An 18,411-nucleotide genomic window follows, 5' to 3' on the forward strand; every position below is an offset into this window, starting at 1 on the left:
ATCTAAGAAGTTAAAAAAGTTTTTTTGCAACCTATGAGGCCTATTTTGAAGAGCCCACCTACAACCAAGTAAAATGTTTGCAAACAATAGTTTTGAATAAAATTATGATTCACTAGAAATTTTATTTCAAATCAATGTACTATATAAATTATAATTCACAAGCATATTTAAACAAATAAAAGTCATATTTAAGATAATAAATCATCTTTATTTATTTAAATAATTAACAAAAAAATTGTGGGTATTACAGTTATATACGGTTTGAAGCAGACATCTCGTGCATGGTTTGAGTCTTTTAGTGTTGTTATTCGATCTTTAAGCTTTGTTTGAAGCCAATGTGATTACTTCTTATTTGTTCATTCTGATGAATTTCACATTACTATCATTCTTGTATACGTAGATGATCTTGTTATTACAGGCAGTGATCCCAGCATAATCACACATCTGAAGTCCATGCTTAAGAAGCAGTTTTATATAAAGAATCTAGGTCTTTTGAGGTACTTTCTTGGCATAGATTGATCAAACCAGTAGCTCTCTCATTTTATCTCAGCCAAAATATGCTTTGAATATTTTTTCTCAGGCCACTGCCTAGGCTGATGATTGCATAATTAGGCATAAATATAGGGCACTTTCGTTTGATTCTCATGAGAATCATTGTCTCACATGAGAGAATAATTTTCATTTACTTTATTCTGTCATGCCAAAACAAACATGAGAGAATGGAGCATTAGAAAACAACTCTCATTTGCTAAGCAAACGAAAGCCTTTTTCTCATTTAGTGCCCAAATCAGAATGGCTAGCAATCTGGCATCCACTAATTAAATTTTGGGAAATTTACATGATAGGTGCCTGACATATGGTGAATTTACATTTAACTGCTTTAAGTTTTAGATAAAAAAAAACACCTCAACTTTTTAGAAATTGCTCATAACAAGTTTACCCTCTAAAAATACTTATTTGCCCTTAACTATTGCTACAAAAATGGAGAGTTAGAAGTCACATTCAATAAATTAAAGAAAGAAAAAAGATTAAAAGCCTTGTTCTTAAGAGTTAGCTACAAAAATGGAGCTAGAAAAGTCACATTTAATAATTTAAAGAAAGATAACGGTTAAAACTGTTGTTTTTAAGAGTTAACTGGAGTTATGTGAATAAAAAGTAACTCACAGTCATCTAAGCAATTTCTTAAAAAGCTAAGCATTGTCTTCAATATTTGAGTTAGGTGAATAAAACCTAACTTAGGCAGTCATCTGAGTAATTTCTTAAAAAGTTAGGCATCATCTTAAACATTTGAAACCTTAGAAATGGTTAAACATAAATATGTCATATGGTAGACGTTTATATGTAAATTACCCTCTCTTTTTTCTATTGTATGAGCCACAATAACTTGCTAGTCCATTTCAATCAATCTTAGGCAAAAGCAGGCCACACCATGCCCATTAGGTGATTAGACTCACCTTTAGCGCACCTGCCATATGCCATTATACTGTTTTTTTGTACACTTTATGACTGGAACGACATCAATCTTGCCTATAGTTTATGCACAATTATACGAAAATAAAATTAAATAGTTCTAATAATTGATGGCATTAGACAATAAAAAATCAAAATATTGAATCGTGGCTGCTATTTTTCTGCAAACTTTTTGACCAAAATTGTTGTGGCCTCCTTCATGGTGGTTAACCCAAAATTAAAAGAAAAAAAATGCAATAAAAGTGCTTTTTACAATTGGTCCCCACAAATTGCACATGAATGCTCTTAAAGTATATAAATATAAAAGTATATAATATTAGCGGATAGTTCTTAGCATGTTATGAGTACCAAACATGTGATAAATAAAAGATGGACCAGAGAAAAAAAAAAGTTGCAAGCTCATGCTACACTTTTTTTTTAAGAATGAAAGGAGTATCTTATCGTGGCAATCATATTTGTTTTGGTAGATATGTGCTTCAAGCACTTGAACCCGCTTGGATCAACATCTAAACAAATAGAAGCAAGGCAACGCGCAATGGCACAATATGCCCTTCATGGCGAAAAAATATGAGTACCTATATTCCTTGACCGACCGGTTACACTAAGACCCAAAGAAACACGTATGACAAGCTGGGGTTAAGCAGATCCCACCAGTTATTATTCAACGTACCATTGGAGTTTGAACCTGCAACGTCCCATAATAAGGAGATGTGCGCTGACAGCTCCTACCAACCAGGCCGCCGAGCCCCGTTGGTAGAAGCTCATACTAGACCTACGCTAAGAAGAGTAGAAGCAAGTCAAAGTTTGAAAGCCCAAAGTCATCAACCAATATAGTGTAAAGTCGGTATCTATCTTATCTATCATGAACCAACTACCCTTTAGGAGTTTTAATAGCATGGATCTTAGCTTTCAAGATCAGATCTGACTTAAGACCCACGCTAGATCCTCCAATCGTGCAAACGATGAATTTCAAATCGGAAGATTTGAGACCTCTCAAGACTCCCAAATACATAGGGTACATTTGAAAACCCTGGCACGAGCGACCCCAGGCCAGCCATTTTCGGGCCAGTGGCTGACCGGAAAATGGTCGGCCAGCCACCTTTTTTCAAAAAAATATAAGAAAAAAAGGTGGCTGGCCAGAAAATAGCCTGCCAGCCACCCCATCTCTGAAAAAAAAAATAGTTTTCCAGCTATTTTCTGGCCGATCACCAATCGGAAAGTGATCGGACGGTTGGTACCACACTCCCAGGGCAATACCAGTCCGGTCACTTTCCGGCCGTTGAAGGACCCAAAAATGGCCAGATTCATAGGAGGTGTATACTTTGTAAAAAATATCACGAGATTTATGAAAATATCACGATAATATTGCGAGAAATTGCCTTAAAGTTTAAAATGGCAATTTCTCGCGAGATTTTCAAAATATCGTGAGATTTATGAAAAAAACATAAATACCGCGATTTAAACACGATATTTAGGTTTTAAACAGCTATTTATCATGAAAAACCGTGTAGTTTTATCTTTAAATAATTTTTATTAATATTTTCTTATAATTTTTTTGTCAAGATTTTGCCGAATAAAATGCTGAGATTTATGAATTTTTTTTAATTTATCGCGAGTTTTTGACAGACGAGATTTTGCCAGAAAAAAACGTTTGTCACTGTGGGTGTATAGAGGTAGGGCGAGGAGAGAGAGAAAGTGCGAGAGTTGGGTGTGTTGGGGAGGTGTTCCTGATAAATCAGATTGCAAACCTAGGGGGGGTTAGTTAGCCAGGTTTTAGCCAAAACCTGAGTTTTTGGTGTAAAACTCAGTTTACACCCAAAATTCAATTTATAACTGGGTTTTTGGTGTCAACCAGTATGTTAGATGAAAATCATATGAACAAATTCAGCCTGAGGGTACTCAGTAAAATCCGGGTCCATGCAAATGTGGATCCAGATCAATGGCACACAGAAAAGTCCAAATAGGGATGTGAACCATTTGTATTAAGGTAAGATATCTGACCAAATCAAAGTCCGTTAATCAGATTCAGTAGTCAAAGTTGTGTTTGATGAATAATCGGAACCAGAGTTGGTATTGAGTGTTTAAGTATGAGTAAAATCCAAATATGAATACATGTAAATATGGGCTTTTACGATTGTCCGGTCCAGGATCTGGATCCAATTAAGTCTACTATAAGAAAAACCATAGCGAATTCTATAAGGATTACATGACCAGACCCGTAAAATAATATTTTTTTTTAACTTTTTTGCATTGAAAAATCAGGGATCTTAATCCAAACTTGGTTTGGACTCGGTTCCGGTATGAAACTTCGCAAACCATACCTAGATCCATATACTAATCGAACCCTTTGAGTCTGACCAAGATTCCAATCAAACATCCTTTACTACCAAATCCTGACTCTATAGGGTTCGGTATAGGCCTGGGCCGGGTCATACCCGACCCATTGACCTACTATTACTAGTAATCAAATTATTTTTGGAACCGAATCTAGATTTGATCCAAACTGAATCCCAATTGGCTGGATATCTGAATCCCACACACACGCAAAAAGTATATCCATTTAACTATTTAAGTTAGTTAGATTCAGGGTATTAACTTTTTCCATGAAAATCCAAATCAGATTGGATTAGGTCTGATTTGGTAATACATTCGATCCGAACTGAATCTGACCCGTTCCACACATCACTGTCGCCTTCCCAGTCTCATGTTCATTATTAAACTTACATTATTACCAAATCCTGACTCTATAGGGTTCGGTATAGACCTGGGCCGGGTCATACCCGACCCATTGACCTACTATTACTAGTAATCAAATTATGTTTGGGACCGAATCTAGATTTGATCCAAACTGAATCCCAATTTGATGGATATCTGAATCCCACACACACGCAAAAACTATATCCATTTAACTATTTAAGTTAGTTAGATTCAGGGTATTAACTTTTTCCATGAAAATCCAAATAAGATCCGATTAGGTCGGATTCGGTAATACATTCGATTCGAATTGAATCTGACCCGTTCCACACATCACTGTCGCCTTCCCAGTCAAATGTTCATTTTTAAACTTACAAAAGGAAAAAAAAGCAAAGGAAGGAGGAAGAAAGGGGCAATTTAAAATGAAAGACCAGTCAAATTCAAAGAACCAAAGAAAAAGAAAAGTAAAATGCAGACATCTGAACGAATATAAAGGTCAAGTCAAAATACCAAACCCGGCCACGTAGGACCTAACTTGGAATAAACAAAAAGAATAAAGGTATTAAAGAAAATCATATTAACAAATTACAAATGGCAAAAGGATACTACAGTAGTTTTTTTTTTAAGAGCACACACGTGGAGTCAATCATTTTTGCGAAAAACAAAGAACGAGAGCATAGAGAAGAAAGGGACAGAAAAGAATGCTACCACGAAGCAGCGCCGGTGGAGTTGGTGGCTTTCACACGACTCCTTCACGCTCGCGTGATTGTGATTGTGTGCGTGTGCTCGTGCTCGTAATGATGGTTCCAACCCGAACGTAAACTTTCAAAACTCCTCGCGTCTGTCTCTCTCACACACACCGGTGGACGCCAGACTGTTCCCCTCGAGCCAGCGCACGCTTCCCGAGTGAACTCCCTCACCGCCGGAATACCGGAATTTCCGGTGGTTGCTCGTTCCCTTCTCTCTCTCTGCCTCTCGATTCGGTCGCCGGAGTTAGTTCGGCGTGGTTGGACTTGGACGGAGAGGAAGTGGAGTCTTCCGAGAGTGAGAATCCCTGTTTCCGGATCTCTCTTCCTGATCTTCTAGCCCTAGTGTTTGCTCTAGAGACCTATCGTTGAACTTGAGAGTTTTTTGTTTCTTTTCGGTCGTATCTGTTTCTGTTTTGTTTTTTCTTCCTTGGCTGCTTTCTTTTGGCTCGTTTGGTTGACTAGGGTTTACTGTGTGTGTTTTTCCTTTAAAAAGTTTAGCGCTTGAGGTTAGGGTTTAGCGTTTGTTTTCTGTCGTCTTTGGTGGTGGAAATTGGCGCAGAGAACGTGTTTAATTTTCGTTGCTTTTGAGGGTTCTTTTGTTTCCTGGACCTGCGGTTTGGAGTTTTTTTTTTTCTTTTTTGCTTTTGTCATTTTTCGGGATGAGTTAGGTGTAGAATTTGTTAGGTTTGGGTTTGGATTTTGGTTTGTGCTTGTGAGTTGGAAATTGGAAGTGACGATGCTTTGTTTATTAGTGGTTTCGGATTTCATTTGAAGCATGAGGGACATGAGTTTCCTTTCGTTTCTTGATGGTTTGCGAGGGTTTTCGGGGGGTTCGGTGAGGGAAAATTTTAGGGGAAGGGAGGCGGGGAGAAGATGATGCTATCGAGGGGATTGTTCGGGTGGTCGCCGCCTCATATACAGCCGCTGACCCCTGTCTCGGAGGTTTCGGAGCCGCCGGAGTCGCCGTCTCCTTACTTGGATGCGAACGCAGACGGGCTTCAGTTGGAAGATGAAGGGGAGATCGAGGCAGAGGAGGAGATCGAGCCTCCGCCTGCCGCCGTGCCATTTTCGCGGCTCTTTGCTTGTGCCGATGGGTTTGATTGGGTCTTGATGATCGTCGGGTCGTTGGCTGCTGCGGCTCATGGTGCGGCCCTGGTTGTTTATTTGCATTTCTTTGGGAAGGTGATCAATCTTCTGCGGCTTGAGCACCTACCTCCTGATCAGTTGTTCGACGAATTCAAGAAGGTGCACTTTTTTCGTTTTATTTATTTGGCTGTTTTTTCTGACTTGGTTCCGGGTATGGACTTGACGTTCCAGTTCTAGGGTGTTGCTTATATAAAATGTTATTGGGGAATTTAGTTTGACATATCAATTCAATTACAAGCATGCCGCTCGTTCCATTTTTTTTGTGTTTCACCTGAAATTGTCTGTTGCATGGTATTCTCAATGAATTTATTCGTCAAATACGAGTATGTTAGATATTTGGTACTGTTTGGTGACGCTTTATTGATTTCAACTGAGGATAAAGGGAATCTCCCATTATGCAGACCATCATTGATTAATCTTCTTTCTAATTGAATTTTATAAAATTCTTTCTATTATGATTGCGATATAAGAGTACAAACTGGAATAGGATTTGGTTGCCATGGTAAATGTAAAACATGCAAAATAAGGCATTCTAGGATTTGATACACAGTGATATAGGAAAATTGCTTTAAGGCTATAATCTTCTAGTGGTAACAAGTATATGATTGAAGGGCTACTGACCTATGTCACATAGATGCGGATGCGGATATGGTGTAGATGCAGCGATGAGGTACTTTAAAAAGACGGGTGCGGGGAGGGTGTATATATATATATATATTAACATTTTTAAGTTAACACTAATGAAATAAAAATAATTATTGTATCATCAATTCATAATGCATAAATTCATGCAATAAATCAAATTAACAATCTACAAGTTGGCCGAACTCATAAAAAAAACTTGGGTTCGGTTCAATCCAAGCTTTTATTGAAATAAAATTCATAAAAAAAGTTGGCTGAACTCATAACCAACCCAAGCTGAGGCTCGGTTCTGGTGAACCCAAGCCTAAGTTTATCGGAGCTTCTTTTAGAGCAGGCCTGGGTTCGGCCCTTGCGCCAACAAGGAGAGGAGGAGGGAGGAAAAGGAAGAAGAAGAAAAAAGAGAGGAGGAGGAGTCGGGGGGGGGGGGGGGGGGAGGAAGAGTCGAGGGGAGGGGGCGGTGCGATCATGCCCTAAAACCCCCCAAATTTCATGTTTTTATATTGGAACAAAATAGACTCGTTCAAAGTTGACCAAGTCTATTTTGGACAAATATAATTGTGGGTGTAGGTTGATCACACCCAAGGGTATTTGACCGCACACGATACGACAAATTTTAATACTTGTCACACCCTTGTCGTACCACCTCAACGCAGGTGCAACGACCTTTTTAATGCGTTCATGTGACATAGCTACTTACAAATTTGGTAAGAAAAGCTTCATGAAAGAATCAAAGAATACAAGATTAGTATCAGTGGATAAAAGACTAGTAGCAATGGAATTATGTGAGCCATCATTAGGATGGATGTCAGCCAATGACTCGTCAAGATGCCATTGATAACTTACAATGTTTCGATGTTTGATTATACATCACCCAAAAGCTTATTCTGTCTAAGGATGCATACGTAGTAATTAACGATCTCTATGGATGCTAAGATATAATTCCCACAATAAATGGTTGGAATTGAGGAAAATCTGCTTAGCTATTGTTCTAGTAACGACCCCAAACTGACCTTCAAAAATTTTGTAGAATTTTTTTCTTTTTAAACGAACGAATAATTTTAAAGCATTGTGGAAAGATATCTTAGAAACCCGAGACACATTACAAATTTAATATACACAACCCAACATACATCTCACACATAGAATAAATCAAACCATGAATTTAAATTGAATTGAATTTAATAAAATACTCCCCATTTAGGGTCCAACAAGTTTCCCAAAACAATAACTCCCCAAAAACTATCATAATCTGGTCCACCAAAAACATAACCCTCAATTCTTCCAGCAAGTCGGTCTCTCCATCAATGAGCCTCAGTACCTGAAAAAGGTTTTTAAAAATGTGGTAAGAATCAAAGTTTTCATACGAGACCTTCTTGAAATTCAACAGTAAAGAAGACAACATAAATCAAATCAAACATAAGTTTAAGATGGCTCAAATAAACATTACATGTTCAGAATAGACTTTCAATGTAAGCAGTTCAATTCAAACAACCAACAATCTCATGCTAAATTAAACATTTTAGGGATCCATAAATCAATGCAACATGCATAAATGATTTTTTAGTTCAATTATTAGTATTGCTTTTGGATGCATGTCCCTACATAAATGCAACACATTTAAGTTCTCAATTGTATAAAACCCACAGATACTCAAAACATGTCAAATTCTCAAGGTTCAAAGCAATTTTCAGTGGTATCTTAACATAATTTGTATTTTATTAATTGAGTCTTATACATGTCCCTCGGCAAACGTCAGAAATCAACACCATCAATCGGAACATTAGGAATCAACACTTAATGCCGGAACGACAATAAAATCAACATCCATTGACGTCACTTTCTCGTTATACCAATAACTGCAGTTGAGTCTAAACAATACCACCTCTAGGAAAAGTGGCGGGAGTTCCCTGCAACCATTGCCTAGAACACGAACCACTCATCCGGTTCTTGGAGAAAGCAATGCATACGGCGTTTAGTATCTTCACGGTCCCCATGACCGCCATCCAAGGTTCTCACCTATTCAAAGGGTCATCAAGAAAGAACAAATTATTACACTGTTTGGTCTCTTTTAACATTCTTAATCAATTAAGGGTTATTTATACAAGAATAATTATTCAAATCAATATACATTAACAAATTCGGGTCAGGATCCCACTTTTTCAGAGGGCCACCAAGGAAAAACAAATTATTATACTGTTTGGTCTTTTCTACCATTCTTAATCAATTAAAGGTTCTTTACACAAGAACAATTATGCAAATCAACATACATTAACAAATTCGGGTCTTTGCCCTATGAATTACAACAATATAATTAATTCAAAAGCAATATAGAACAGTTTTGCAATGCATTTAAAACTTATAATTTCAAGAGCAACATGCACCTGGCCTTTAAAGGCCTGGCACACAATTTAATGAAATTTAAATGACATTGCAAATTTCGGTGAACATAAATCACACACAGATATATAAACTTGTGTTCACGGTACACAACATCCATGCATATTCATGGCGAATGAATGAATGAATGCAAATTTTATCAAGCAAATCGGATTTATCACATTAGCCAAAAATCTAAACCTTTAAAATCAGCGAGTTCTAGCCCTATTAAGTTTAGATCCAACTAAATATTCAAAACCGATCAGGTTTTACAATTTTAATAGAAATCAGATTTTTATCGGGTTAAATAAAAATTCAGATTGTAGGGACTTCAAGAAAATCAGATTTTCAAATCAATTTCCAAACAAGATTTTCAATACACTTTAATAGTTAGCTAAAACAGATCAGATTTATTGAATGAATATGAAATCCACTTCATACTAATAGGGTTAGGTTCACATATACTGATTCAGACTTATCATAATGACAGAATCAGATTTATCGAATCCCCAAAACGATCAGATTGGCTTGACTAAGAAAACTCAGGTTATTTATAAAACTTGGGTTTTCCGTACTCACACCAAACACTGTTCTATTAACCAAAAACATAGTTGTAATGACCCAAAACCCAGCTTTACCTACCTTAATCAGATTCCAATTTAAATACTCTTAAACCCAAGGTTACTATGAATTCCAAAATTTAAAATTTAACTTTACTCTTTCAATTATTAAAATACACCAGCATCCAACAGTAAAACAGGGAAACTAAACCACCCAAGCCCAACATTAAAAATATATATATATATATATATATATATATATATATATATATATATATATATGAAATCCAGAACTGATATGCTGACAGGCATAATTCAGCGTCAGCCCCCATTCGATTTCTAATAACAAAAAATTGATCCTGTTTAGCTTTGAAAATAACCCAAAGGAGAATAAATATGTACTGAATTTTCTGTCAGTCTTGTTGGGCATTTTCAGAACTGAGAAACCAGTCAGGTTTCCCCTTTTACTCTGAAAAACCGACGCAACATCGAACCTTGACTGACCACCAATTCAGCCTTTATGGATTCAAAGCTTAAATATAGGCATTGATGTGCTACCAAATCAAAAATAAAAAAAAATTGAGCATGCCATTAAACAGATCATATGCGAATTTACACGAGTTAATCTGAACATATTCAATAAGACAGTTAAGTGTGACAACAAATCTGTACAAAGATACAGAAATCAAACATACACAAAACAAAGATTATATTTATTTGTTCTTGCTGGAACGTTAGATACATAATTTTTAAAGCAAAATACCCATCGCGGATTCAAATCAATGAAAAACACAGATTATGGATGAGCCCAATAAGTCGAACCCAGCACAAACAACTTTTGATTATGGCGCAGCGTGAAACCAATCCAAGAAACACGCAGCTCCACATATAGATCTGATTAAAACATAATTTAAAACTCTCAGCAAGAGACTCTAAAAGGATTTAAATCTTTTTATGTTCATAAAAACCCAAATCAGAAAAACTGCTACCCGAATCAGTGAAGACAACCAATATTTAAAAGAATTGAAAATCTATGCATGAATTCACAGATTTAATCCTTCTCTTAACCCTTGCTTGGGTCGATCCATTCTAACGTCCTAGCATATCGAATCTAGAAAAGGGCCCGTACCTTGCTGCCGATTTGCAAAGGAAGGAGGAGAAGAAGGCGTTGGAGAAGAAGAAGGAGGCGCTGAAGAAGGAGATGCTGCTGCCTCTCTCTCTCTCTCTCAAAGTCGTGACTTGAGAGGGAGAGAGGTCACGTCTATATATAAAACAAATAGGAAACCCCCTTATGGAGGGACGTCCTTCTTAGAAATAGAAGGAATTCTATTCCTTTAAGGAAATAGAAATCCCTTCTAAACAAAACTCTAAATATATGTCTAATATATATTATTATACTATTATTATTATAATTATAATTCATTATTTTAAAAGCTTATTTATCCAAACACATATGGATCATGGATCTTGGCCAGCGAGTCCAAGATCCATATCGGGATCCAAATTGTGTCAACTCTTGTAATACATATATTATATATTATATTAATCTAAACAGCGAAAATACAATTATTTAAATAAAAACTAAATTTAAACTTAGGCACAAATTTTGTGAGATATTACAGTTCTTCATGCTCTAGTAAATTAGATATATAAGACTCTTATTGCCATAGGTGATGTGGGGATAGGGTTTGTGTTGTTCAGAAGTCTATGTATTGATGCTTTTGAAAAGCTTCTTGAGCGATTCGGGCACCAGTATTGTTGGATGACTATGCATCTTACACGTACTTTGATTTCTTTGTTTTCTGGTAGAATTGTGGTCTGACACTTGCAATAATAGAACCAACTCTGGTAATTGTTATCACTTCTTGAACTTCAGATTAAAAAAATTGGTCTTTGGTCCTCTGGAAAAAAATTTGAAACTTAAGATTTTGAAGCACAACTAAGGCATGTTTATTTTGGACCTTGGTCGCAGGTGAGAAAGTAAAGGCTGCGATTGTTTATTTTCAGTGGGTCATATGGGAATATAAAATTGAAAAATGTGGGAGCCGCAAAGATGCTACCGTATGTATGAAGTATTTGACTTCAAACATGTGGGAGCCACAAACCCTTGCACAATGAATCTTCCATGGGCATCCCTGTGCACATGGTCGTGCACATACAACCGTCACTGGACTGGGACAACACCTAATGACATAATTCATCAAAGCCTCACGACAAGCATTTACATCATCAAACATTTGGCTCAACTTTATCTCTTCCTCATGGTGGTGTCGTTTTGGGTAACACTTCATATCAGATGGCCCACATAAGGTTTCTTGTTTCATTTCTTGCACAAATGCCCGTGCATCCTCCATGAAAGCTCTGTAGTCTTTGTTATTACAAAAACCACTGAACTTTTTCCTAATAAATAGCATAAACGCAAATTAAGCAAAGGTCCACCAGATAGTATGGAATCAACATAAAAAAACTAGTAATCCAAATATCAGTCAGCTGAATAACGGATATTTGAAGCCCAAACAACAACACTCCAAAACCTAAATACCATGAAACCCCAACTCCACCAAGTGCATTATCTTCGTGTACTGTTTCACAACCCTGAACATGTGCAGGTGCACCACCTTTATCCAGGGCATTTTCCTGAACAAGTGCAGGTGCACCACCTTTATCCAGGGCATTTTCTTCATCTTCCTCATCTGCAGCCATATGTGATCCTTCACATACATATGCCACTGCATCATTACAACAATTTCTTCTTGCACATTCTCAGGATTCCTGATGGAAGCACATAATTAGGATGTTGCAGCAATCAATAAACATAGATTCTTCTCAAAACACCAATGTTCGCTACAAATCACCTTAACCCTTCTGTACTAACAGCGTCTGAATTTGATGGACAATCCTCCATGTCCTTGATAGGTACACCTTTTGCATTCACCACATTCGCCATCTGTTTCATTATATATTCCACGTTCTAGTCCATTCACCACGCGATTAATGTTGGCTAAAATCATTTTACTCATAAGTTGGTTCATTTCACTTTGGTCCAATTGCTCAACTAGGGTTCCCAATGGTTGAGATGAGGACTGTCCTGTGCCTTCATTCATCAATGATATGTCCAACTTTCCAGCAACATGATCCATTTGTCGAGGTGGAAAACGATGTCTATTCCAAACATGATATATCTTGTTTCAACTACAAATTTTGTGCTCACAAGAAGAATGACATTTCCCCCCTGTTCTCTTGCTTTCCGTTAATTAAATATCAGCATGTCTGATTATCATACCATGTTTTTTTACCAATAGTTTGTTTCCTTGCACCTATTCTGATTTATTGTTATCCTTGTTATTGCTACAGCATGCTCTAGACATCGTGTACATAGCGGTTGCAGTTTTTGCTGCTGGATGGATAGGTGCGTTTGGAATAGATTTTGTTTCTTGTTTTGTTATTGGCACATGATTATTTCTTACTTTTTCATTATTTTGTAAGTACTTGTTTTATCTTGTAACAGAGGTCTCTTGCTGGATTCTTACTGGGGAGAGGCAAACTGCTGTCATCAGGTCAAAGTATGTCGAAGTGTTACTGAACCAGGACATGAGTTTTTTCGACACATATGGGAATAATGGTGACATTGTGAGTCAAGTGTTGAGTGACGTGTTACTTATCCAGTCTGCTCTCAGTGAAAAAGTATGTTCCATGTCTTTGTGCTGGTTTTGCAAAAGATTAAATTTTGTATAGATTTTCTGTTTTCCTACTTGGACTCATTAATGCCTCATCTCTGTGAGTATTACTTAGAAATGACCTTTTTGGTACAGGTGGGAAATTATATTCATAATATGGCAACCTTTATTGCTGGTCTTGTGATTGGATTGGTTAACAGCTGGCAAATTGCACTTCTCACTCTAGGAACTGGCCCCTTTATTGTTGCTGCAGGAGGAATATCAAATATATTTCTTCACAGGCTTGCTGAAAATATTCAAGATGCATATGCTGAAGCTGCTAGTATTGCTGAGCAGGTTACCCATGTCCTTGATTTTGATATCTATTGTCATTTTGCAATTCTCTTGCAATGTTACATAAGCCTGATTGTTCATCTTGTGGCATGTGCTAGCTGGCTTCTGGTTAATACTGTTTGGATGGTCAAGATAAATCTTTAATAGGAGTTTGCTGCAAAAATATACCTGATGACTGTTGGATATATCAGCTGTTGCTCGTCACATGCTTGTGTTATTTTGTGTACGCATGCATGTCATACTTGTCCTGGGACTTGTTTTCTTGGTGACACACCCAAAAAGTTTTTCCTTGATTATTATGGTAATACCACTTACGGCTGTGTATGTCCGCCTGGTTAAAAGGGTAGTTAATCCTACCATTATGATGGGCTATGTCACAGGGATTCGGCCAACCAGGTGCCGCACCTGTGGTCAACCCGACCCTGGGTGCGGTCAACGCACCCAGAGGCATTTATGTCCAACTTTTGGATTATATATATATATATAATTTTTTATATTTTTGCTGCACCCCCGCACCCGCACCCATGTGACATAGATGATAGGGTTATGAACAAAGGCACATTTCAAAATTATTCAAACATGCTTTCATTCTAACTTTCTGAGAAAAATGCAGGCTGCATTAATGATGTTGGTTTTTGGAAACATTGGAAACAACATTTTCCATGGAATGGAATATACCAAAGTGATGGCCTTACTAGGATTTCATGCTTTTTGTATTCAATTGCTGCTCATTTATCTCATTGGTTTTTCCATTCTGAGGAACAATGTCACAAATGCCTTTCTTGAGAATTTTTCTGCAAGAAATATCTTGGAATAGTGTAGAAAATCTTCTTTCTATTGGAGAAAAATCTTGGTAAATAAAAAGAAAATAAAGTTATAGATAAGCTTGTAAAGAAATGTAGGTTTGGTAGAAGTATTAGCTACTTGGAAGTGTAAAATAGTAGTCCCAAATCTGAGTAAGGTATGGGGGGCCCTCCCATCCCTACATAAGAGACCTCCTCACTCCATGCGTTCTCATGTCCACTTTGCTAGTGTGCACATGATACTTCATGTGATCCCTACCTTTTTAAGTATTATTTTAATGTTTATGGTAGTTTGAATGGAAAGTTTTAAAACAAGCCAAAATAACAAGAATGTATTCTTAAAAAAATTATTATCTTATTTTATAATGATGATTTTAACATAAATTATAAAGATCGTGAGAAAGTAGTTTTGCAATATTTATTGTGATCTTTACATTTTGTGAGTACATTTGTGATAATATTACGATATTTTCAAAAACTATGCTATATCAGTGACTGTGCTGAGGATTGATTTTGAATGACAGCATTATTAGGGTTGATCAGTGTTAAGCTTTGTTATAGATAACAATATATGATGCTTTAGTTAATGAAAGCTATGAGTTCCTTGTTACTCCTATAGTCATGTGCCATAAGGAATTGTGAAACTGATTTGGAGGTGGCAATGTATGCAGGCAGTTGCTTATATAAGGACCTTATATGCATTCACAAACGAGACATTAGCAAAGTATTCTTATGCAACTTCACTTCAAGCTACACTCAGATATGGAATACTGATCAGTCTTGTCCAAGGCCTTGGACTTGGTTTTACTTACGGCCTTGCCATATGCTCATGTGCATTACAACTTTGGGTTGGCCGGTATCTGGTTTCACATGACAAGGCTAATGGAGGTGAAATAATTACTGCTCTTTTTGCTGTAATCCTCAGTGGCCTGTAAGCATGACCCTCTCTGTAATTACCTGGTTGATAAGATTCCTTTTTTTAAGTTATATATTATGTATTTTCTATATTTCACTTATTTTCTTGATTGTTATTTCATAGTGGACTAAATCAAGCAGCCACAAACTTCTACTCCTTCGAGCAGGGGAGAATCGCTGCATATAAACTTTATGAGATGATAAGCCGTTCAACCTCCAGTGTAAATCAGGATGGAAATACTTTAGTCTCAGTACAGGGGAACATTGAGTTCCGCAATGTGTATTTTAGCTACCTTTCCCGTCCAGAGATTCCCATCTTAAGTGGTTTTTATTTAACTGTTCCTGCAAAGAAAACAGTGGCACTTGTTGGCAGAAACGGCTCAGGAAAGAGCAGTATAATACCCTTAATGGAGCGTTTCTATGACCCTACTTTAGGTACCACTACTTAAATTTGCACCACCTTGTCCCCCTCTTATGCATTATGTGTAAAGATTATGATGTCTACTTGCAAAATCTTTAATAGTTCAGGTTTTATTTTTGGTTTAGGCGAAGTTCTTTTGGATGGGGAGAATATCAAAGGTCTCAAATTAGAGTGGTTGAGGAGTCAGATAGGACTGGTTACCCAAGAGCCTGCCCTTTTGAGTTTGAGCATTAAGGACAATATTGCTTATGGAAGGTCAGATGTTACCATTGATCAGATAGAAGAGGCAGCAAAGATAGCACATGCACATACTTTTATCAGCTCACTTTCCAAAGGATATGATACTCAGGTAAGGGGATCAAAATCAATTATTCATTGATTTATGATATGACATTTGCAAATATGTTAATGACTTTTTACCTCAGGTGGGTAGAGCTGGGTTGGCTTTGACTGAGGAACAGAAGATAAAGCTCTCTGTTGCTAGGGCAGTTCTTTCAAACCCATGCATTCTGCTACTAGATGAAGTTACTGGAGGTCTTGATTTTGAGGCAGAAAGGGCAGTTCAAGAAGCTCTGGATATCCTCATGTTGGGCCGGTCAACCATCATCATAGCCCGACGGCTTAGTCTTATAAGAAATGCTGATTATATTGCTGTAATGGAAGAGGGGCAACTTGTTGAAATGGGTACGCATGATGAATTACTGGCTGCAGATGGCTTATATTCAGAGCTTCTGAAATGTGAAGAAGCAGCGAAACTTCCAAAGAGGTGAGTTGCAAGTTAGTATTATATTTTTGGCCGTGCTATGTGATTTTTATTTTTTTATATTAATCATACTCATGCTTCCGCCTTCTTCTTCATGCTCATTCTGTTTATGGTGGCCTAGAATGCTAGGTGACTGAACAGAAGAAACTTCATGTGTTTTTACTGAAAAGAAGTGTATTCTTCAGTTACGGGTCACGGGTTTGGAAATCCAGACCCGTAACGTGTCATTAATGGCACTGTGTAATTTTCCTATTTGTAATTAGGGTACTTTTGTACCCTAGTCTTATATTTGTATGTTATTATAAATGAGATGAGATAGCAGCCGACCCTGAGTGATTAAGGGTTATCGGTTTTTTAATTTCTGCTCTCTCTCTCTCTCTCCCTCTCTTTCCCTGTCTCTCAGCTCTTACGAGTGAATCAAAAACTAACATGGTATCAAAGCCACGTTACAGGTGAAGCTGGAATCGATCCAAAAGGTACGTCTTAAAGATCCCTTTCTCCTCGATATTTTCTCTTTCTCCCAAGTCAAGAAAGTACTTTTGTTTTTCCCCAATCTCGTCTGCTCCTATTTTCTGGTTTACCCAAGTTCAATCAGACCTGAAGATATTCAGAGAAATATCTTTGTCTTTCCCTAATCTTGTCTGCACTTTCTTTCATCTCGTATTTATTTCCATCTCCAAATAATGATCAGATCTGACGTTAATCAGATCTGATCATTTCCTCTCCTTCTTGTCTGAGTTACAAAGTTAGATATCTCTTACATACATTTTAATATCCCTTCATTCTGTTTTTTTCAGATCCTTCATACACTTTGCTAGTTGATTTTGATCACTGCGTGACCTAATCACGCAATCGGCTTTTGTTTTGACACAGCTGCACTTCATTCTGTCCTTCATACACTTTGCTAGTTGCCCTCATACACCTTGCCAGTTAACTATACTGCTTTTCATTTCACAGTCGTGAATTCATATTCACGACTTTCATAGTCAATATTCAATCACTTTTGAAAGTCAGAAATCTGACAAATATTTAATTTCTGCTTCAAATTCAGCCACTGTCGTCGGCCATTGATCTGAATTAGAATTAGTTTCTGCTCAAAAAAAAAAAGAGTTATAGAAACGGTAGACAGATTGTGCTAAATTCATCCTTAATATTGTAAACCATGGATTCCTTTTCTAATCAGTCATTTCTTTCTTCAAGCTTCCTCAGTCAACTCGTGTCTGAAAAATTAAACAATGGTAACTTCTTGACTTGGAAGAGACAAATCATACCTTTTATTAGGAGTCAGGATCTTTCTGGACATCTGGATGGATCTATTCCAGTTCCTCCTGAATTCATATCACATGAAGAAAGGGACAATAAAGGGGAACCTACTACCGTATATGTTAGAAATCCTGAATTTGTGGTTTGGATGAAAAGAGACCAAGCGCTTGTTGCTTATATCACATCTACACTGTCACAAGAGGTACTTGTAGCAATTCCAGATGACTGTACTGCCATGCAACTTTGGAACAGACTTGTTCAGACATACTCACAGGTTTCTCAGGCCAGGATTATGTTTCTTAAAAGAGAATTTCAAATGTTAAGAAAGGATTCATGACCATCATGGAATACTTGAACAAAATGAAGGTTATCACAGATCAACTTGCAGTTGTTGGAAGTACAGTTACTGATAAAGATTTGGTACAACAAACTCTCAGTGGATTGGGACACGACTATCATATGATTGTTACTTCATTGTTATGTTTACTTGAGCTCCCCAATTTTGAAGATCTGCGTGCAAAATTGTTACAATATGAGATGAACCTAAAGGGGTTTTCTGAAGAATCATCTATGCATACTGGGGCACATGAAGTTCTTGC

At 37.1% G+C, this 18,411-nt stretch overlaps 1 protein-coding gene and 1 long non-coding RNA gene across 2 annotated transcripts in view; one reads left to right on the forward strand and one right to left on the reverse strand.

Annotated features, from left to right (window-relative positions):
• The first annotated feature begins 4,967 nt into the window (after positions 1-4,967).
• Positions 4,968-18,411, forward strand: part of LOC149839729 (ABC transporter B family member 20-like) — a 29,169-nt gene continuing 15,725 nt past the window's right edge. Inside the window, exons 1-8 of the mRNA XM_090002783.1 lie at positions 4,968-6,158; positions 12,992-13,046; positions 13,146-13,321; positions 13,450-13,650; positions 15,122-15,381; positions 15,490-15,800; positions 15,912-16,135; positions 16,212-16,552. Coding sequence (XP_089858909.1) covers positions 5,787-6,158; positions 12,992-13,046; positions 13,146-13,321; positions 13,450-13,650; positions 15,122-15,381; positions 15,490-15,800; positions 15,912-16,135; positions 16,212-16,552 — 1,940 coding nt within the window. The 5' untranslated portion in view covers positions 4,968-5,786. The remainder of the gene's footprint in view (positions 6,159-12,991; positions 13,047-13,145; positions 13,322-13,449; positions 13,651-15,121; positions 15,382-15,489; positions 15,801-15,911; positions 16,136-16,211; positions 16,553-18,411) is intronic.
• Positions 7,847-8,719, reverse strand: LOC149839730 (uncharacterized). The gene is made up of 2 exons (XR_016431349.1): positions 8,584-8,719; positions 7,847-8,019 (listed from the first exon to the last, which is right to left on the reverse strand). It is a non-coding gene; the product is annotated as an uncharacterized LOC149839730 (long non-coding RNA).

Source organism: Nuphar pumila, chromosome 4 (genome assembly GCF_984573655.1).
Source record: "Nuphar pumila chromosome 4, dmNupPumi1.hap1.1, whole genome shotgun sequence".
NCBI classification, from domain to species: domain Eukaryota; kingdom Viridiplantae; phylum Streptophyta; class Magnoliopsida; order Nymphaeales; family Nymphaeaceae; genus Nuphar; species Nuphar pumila.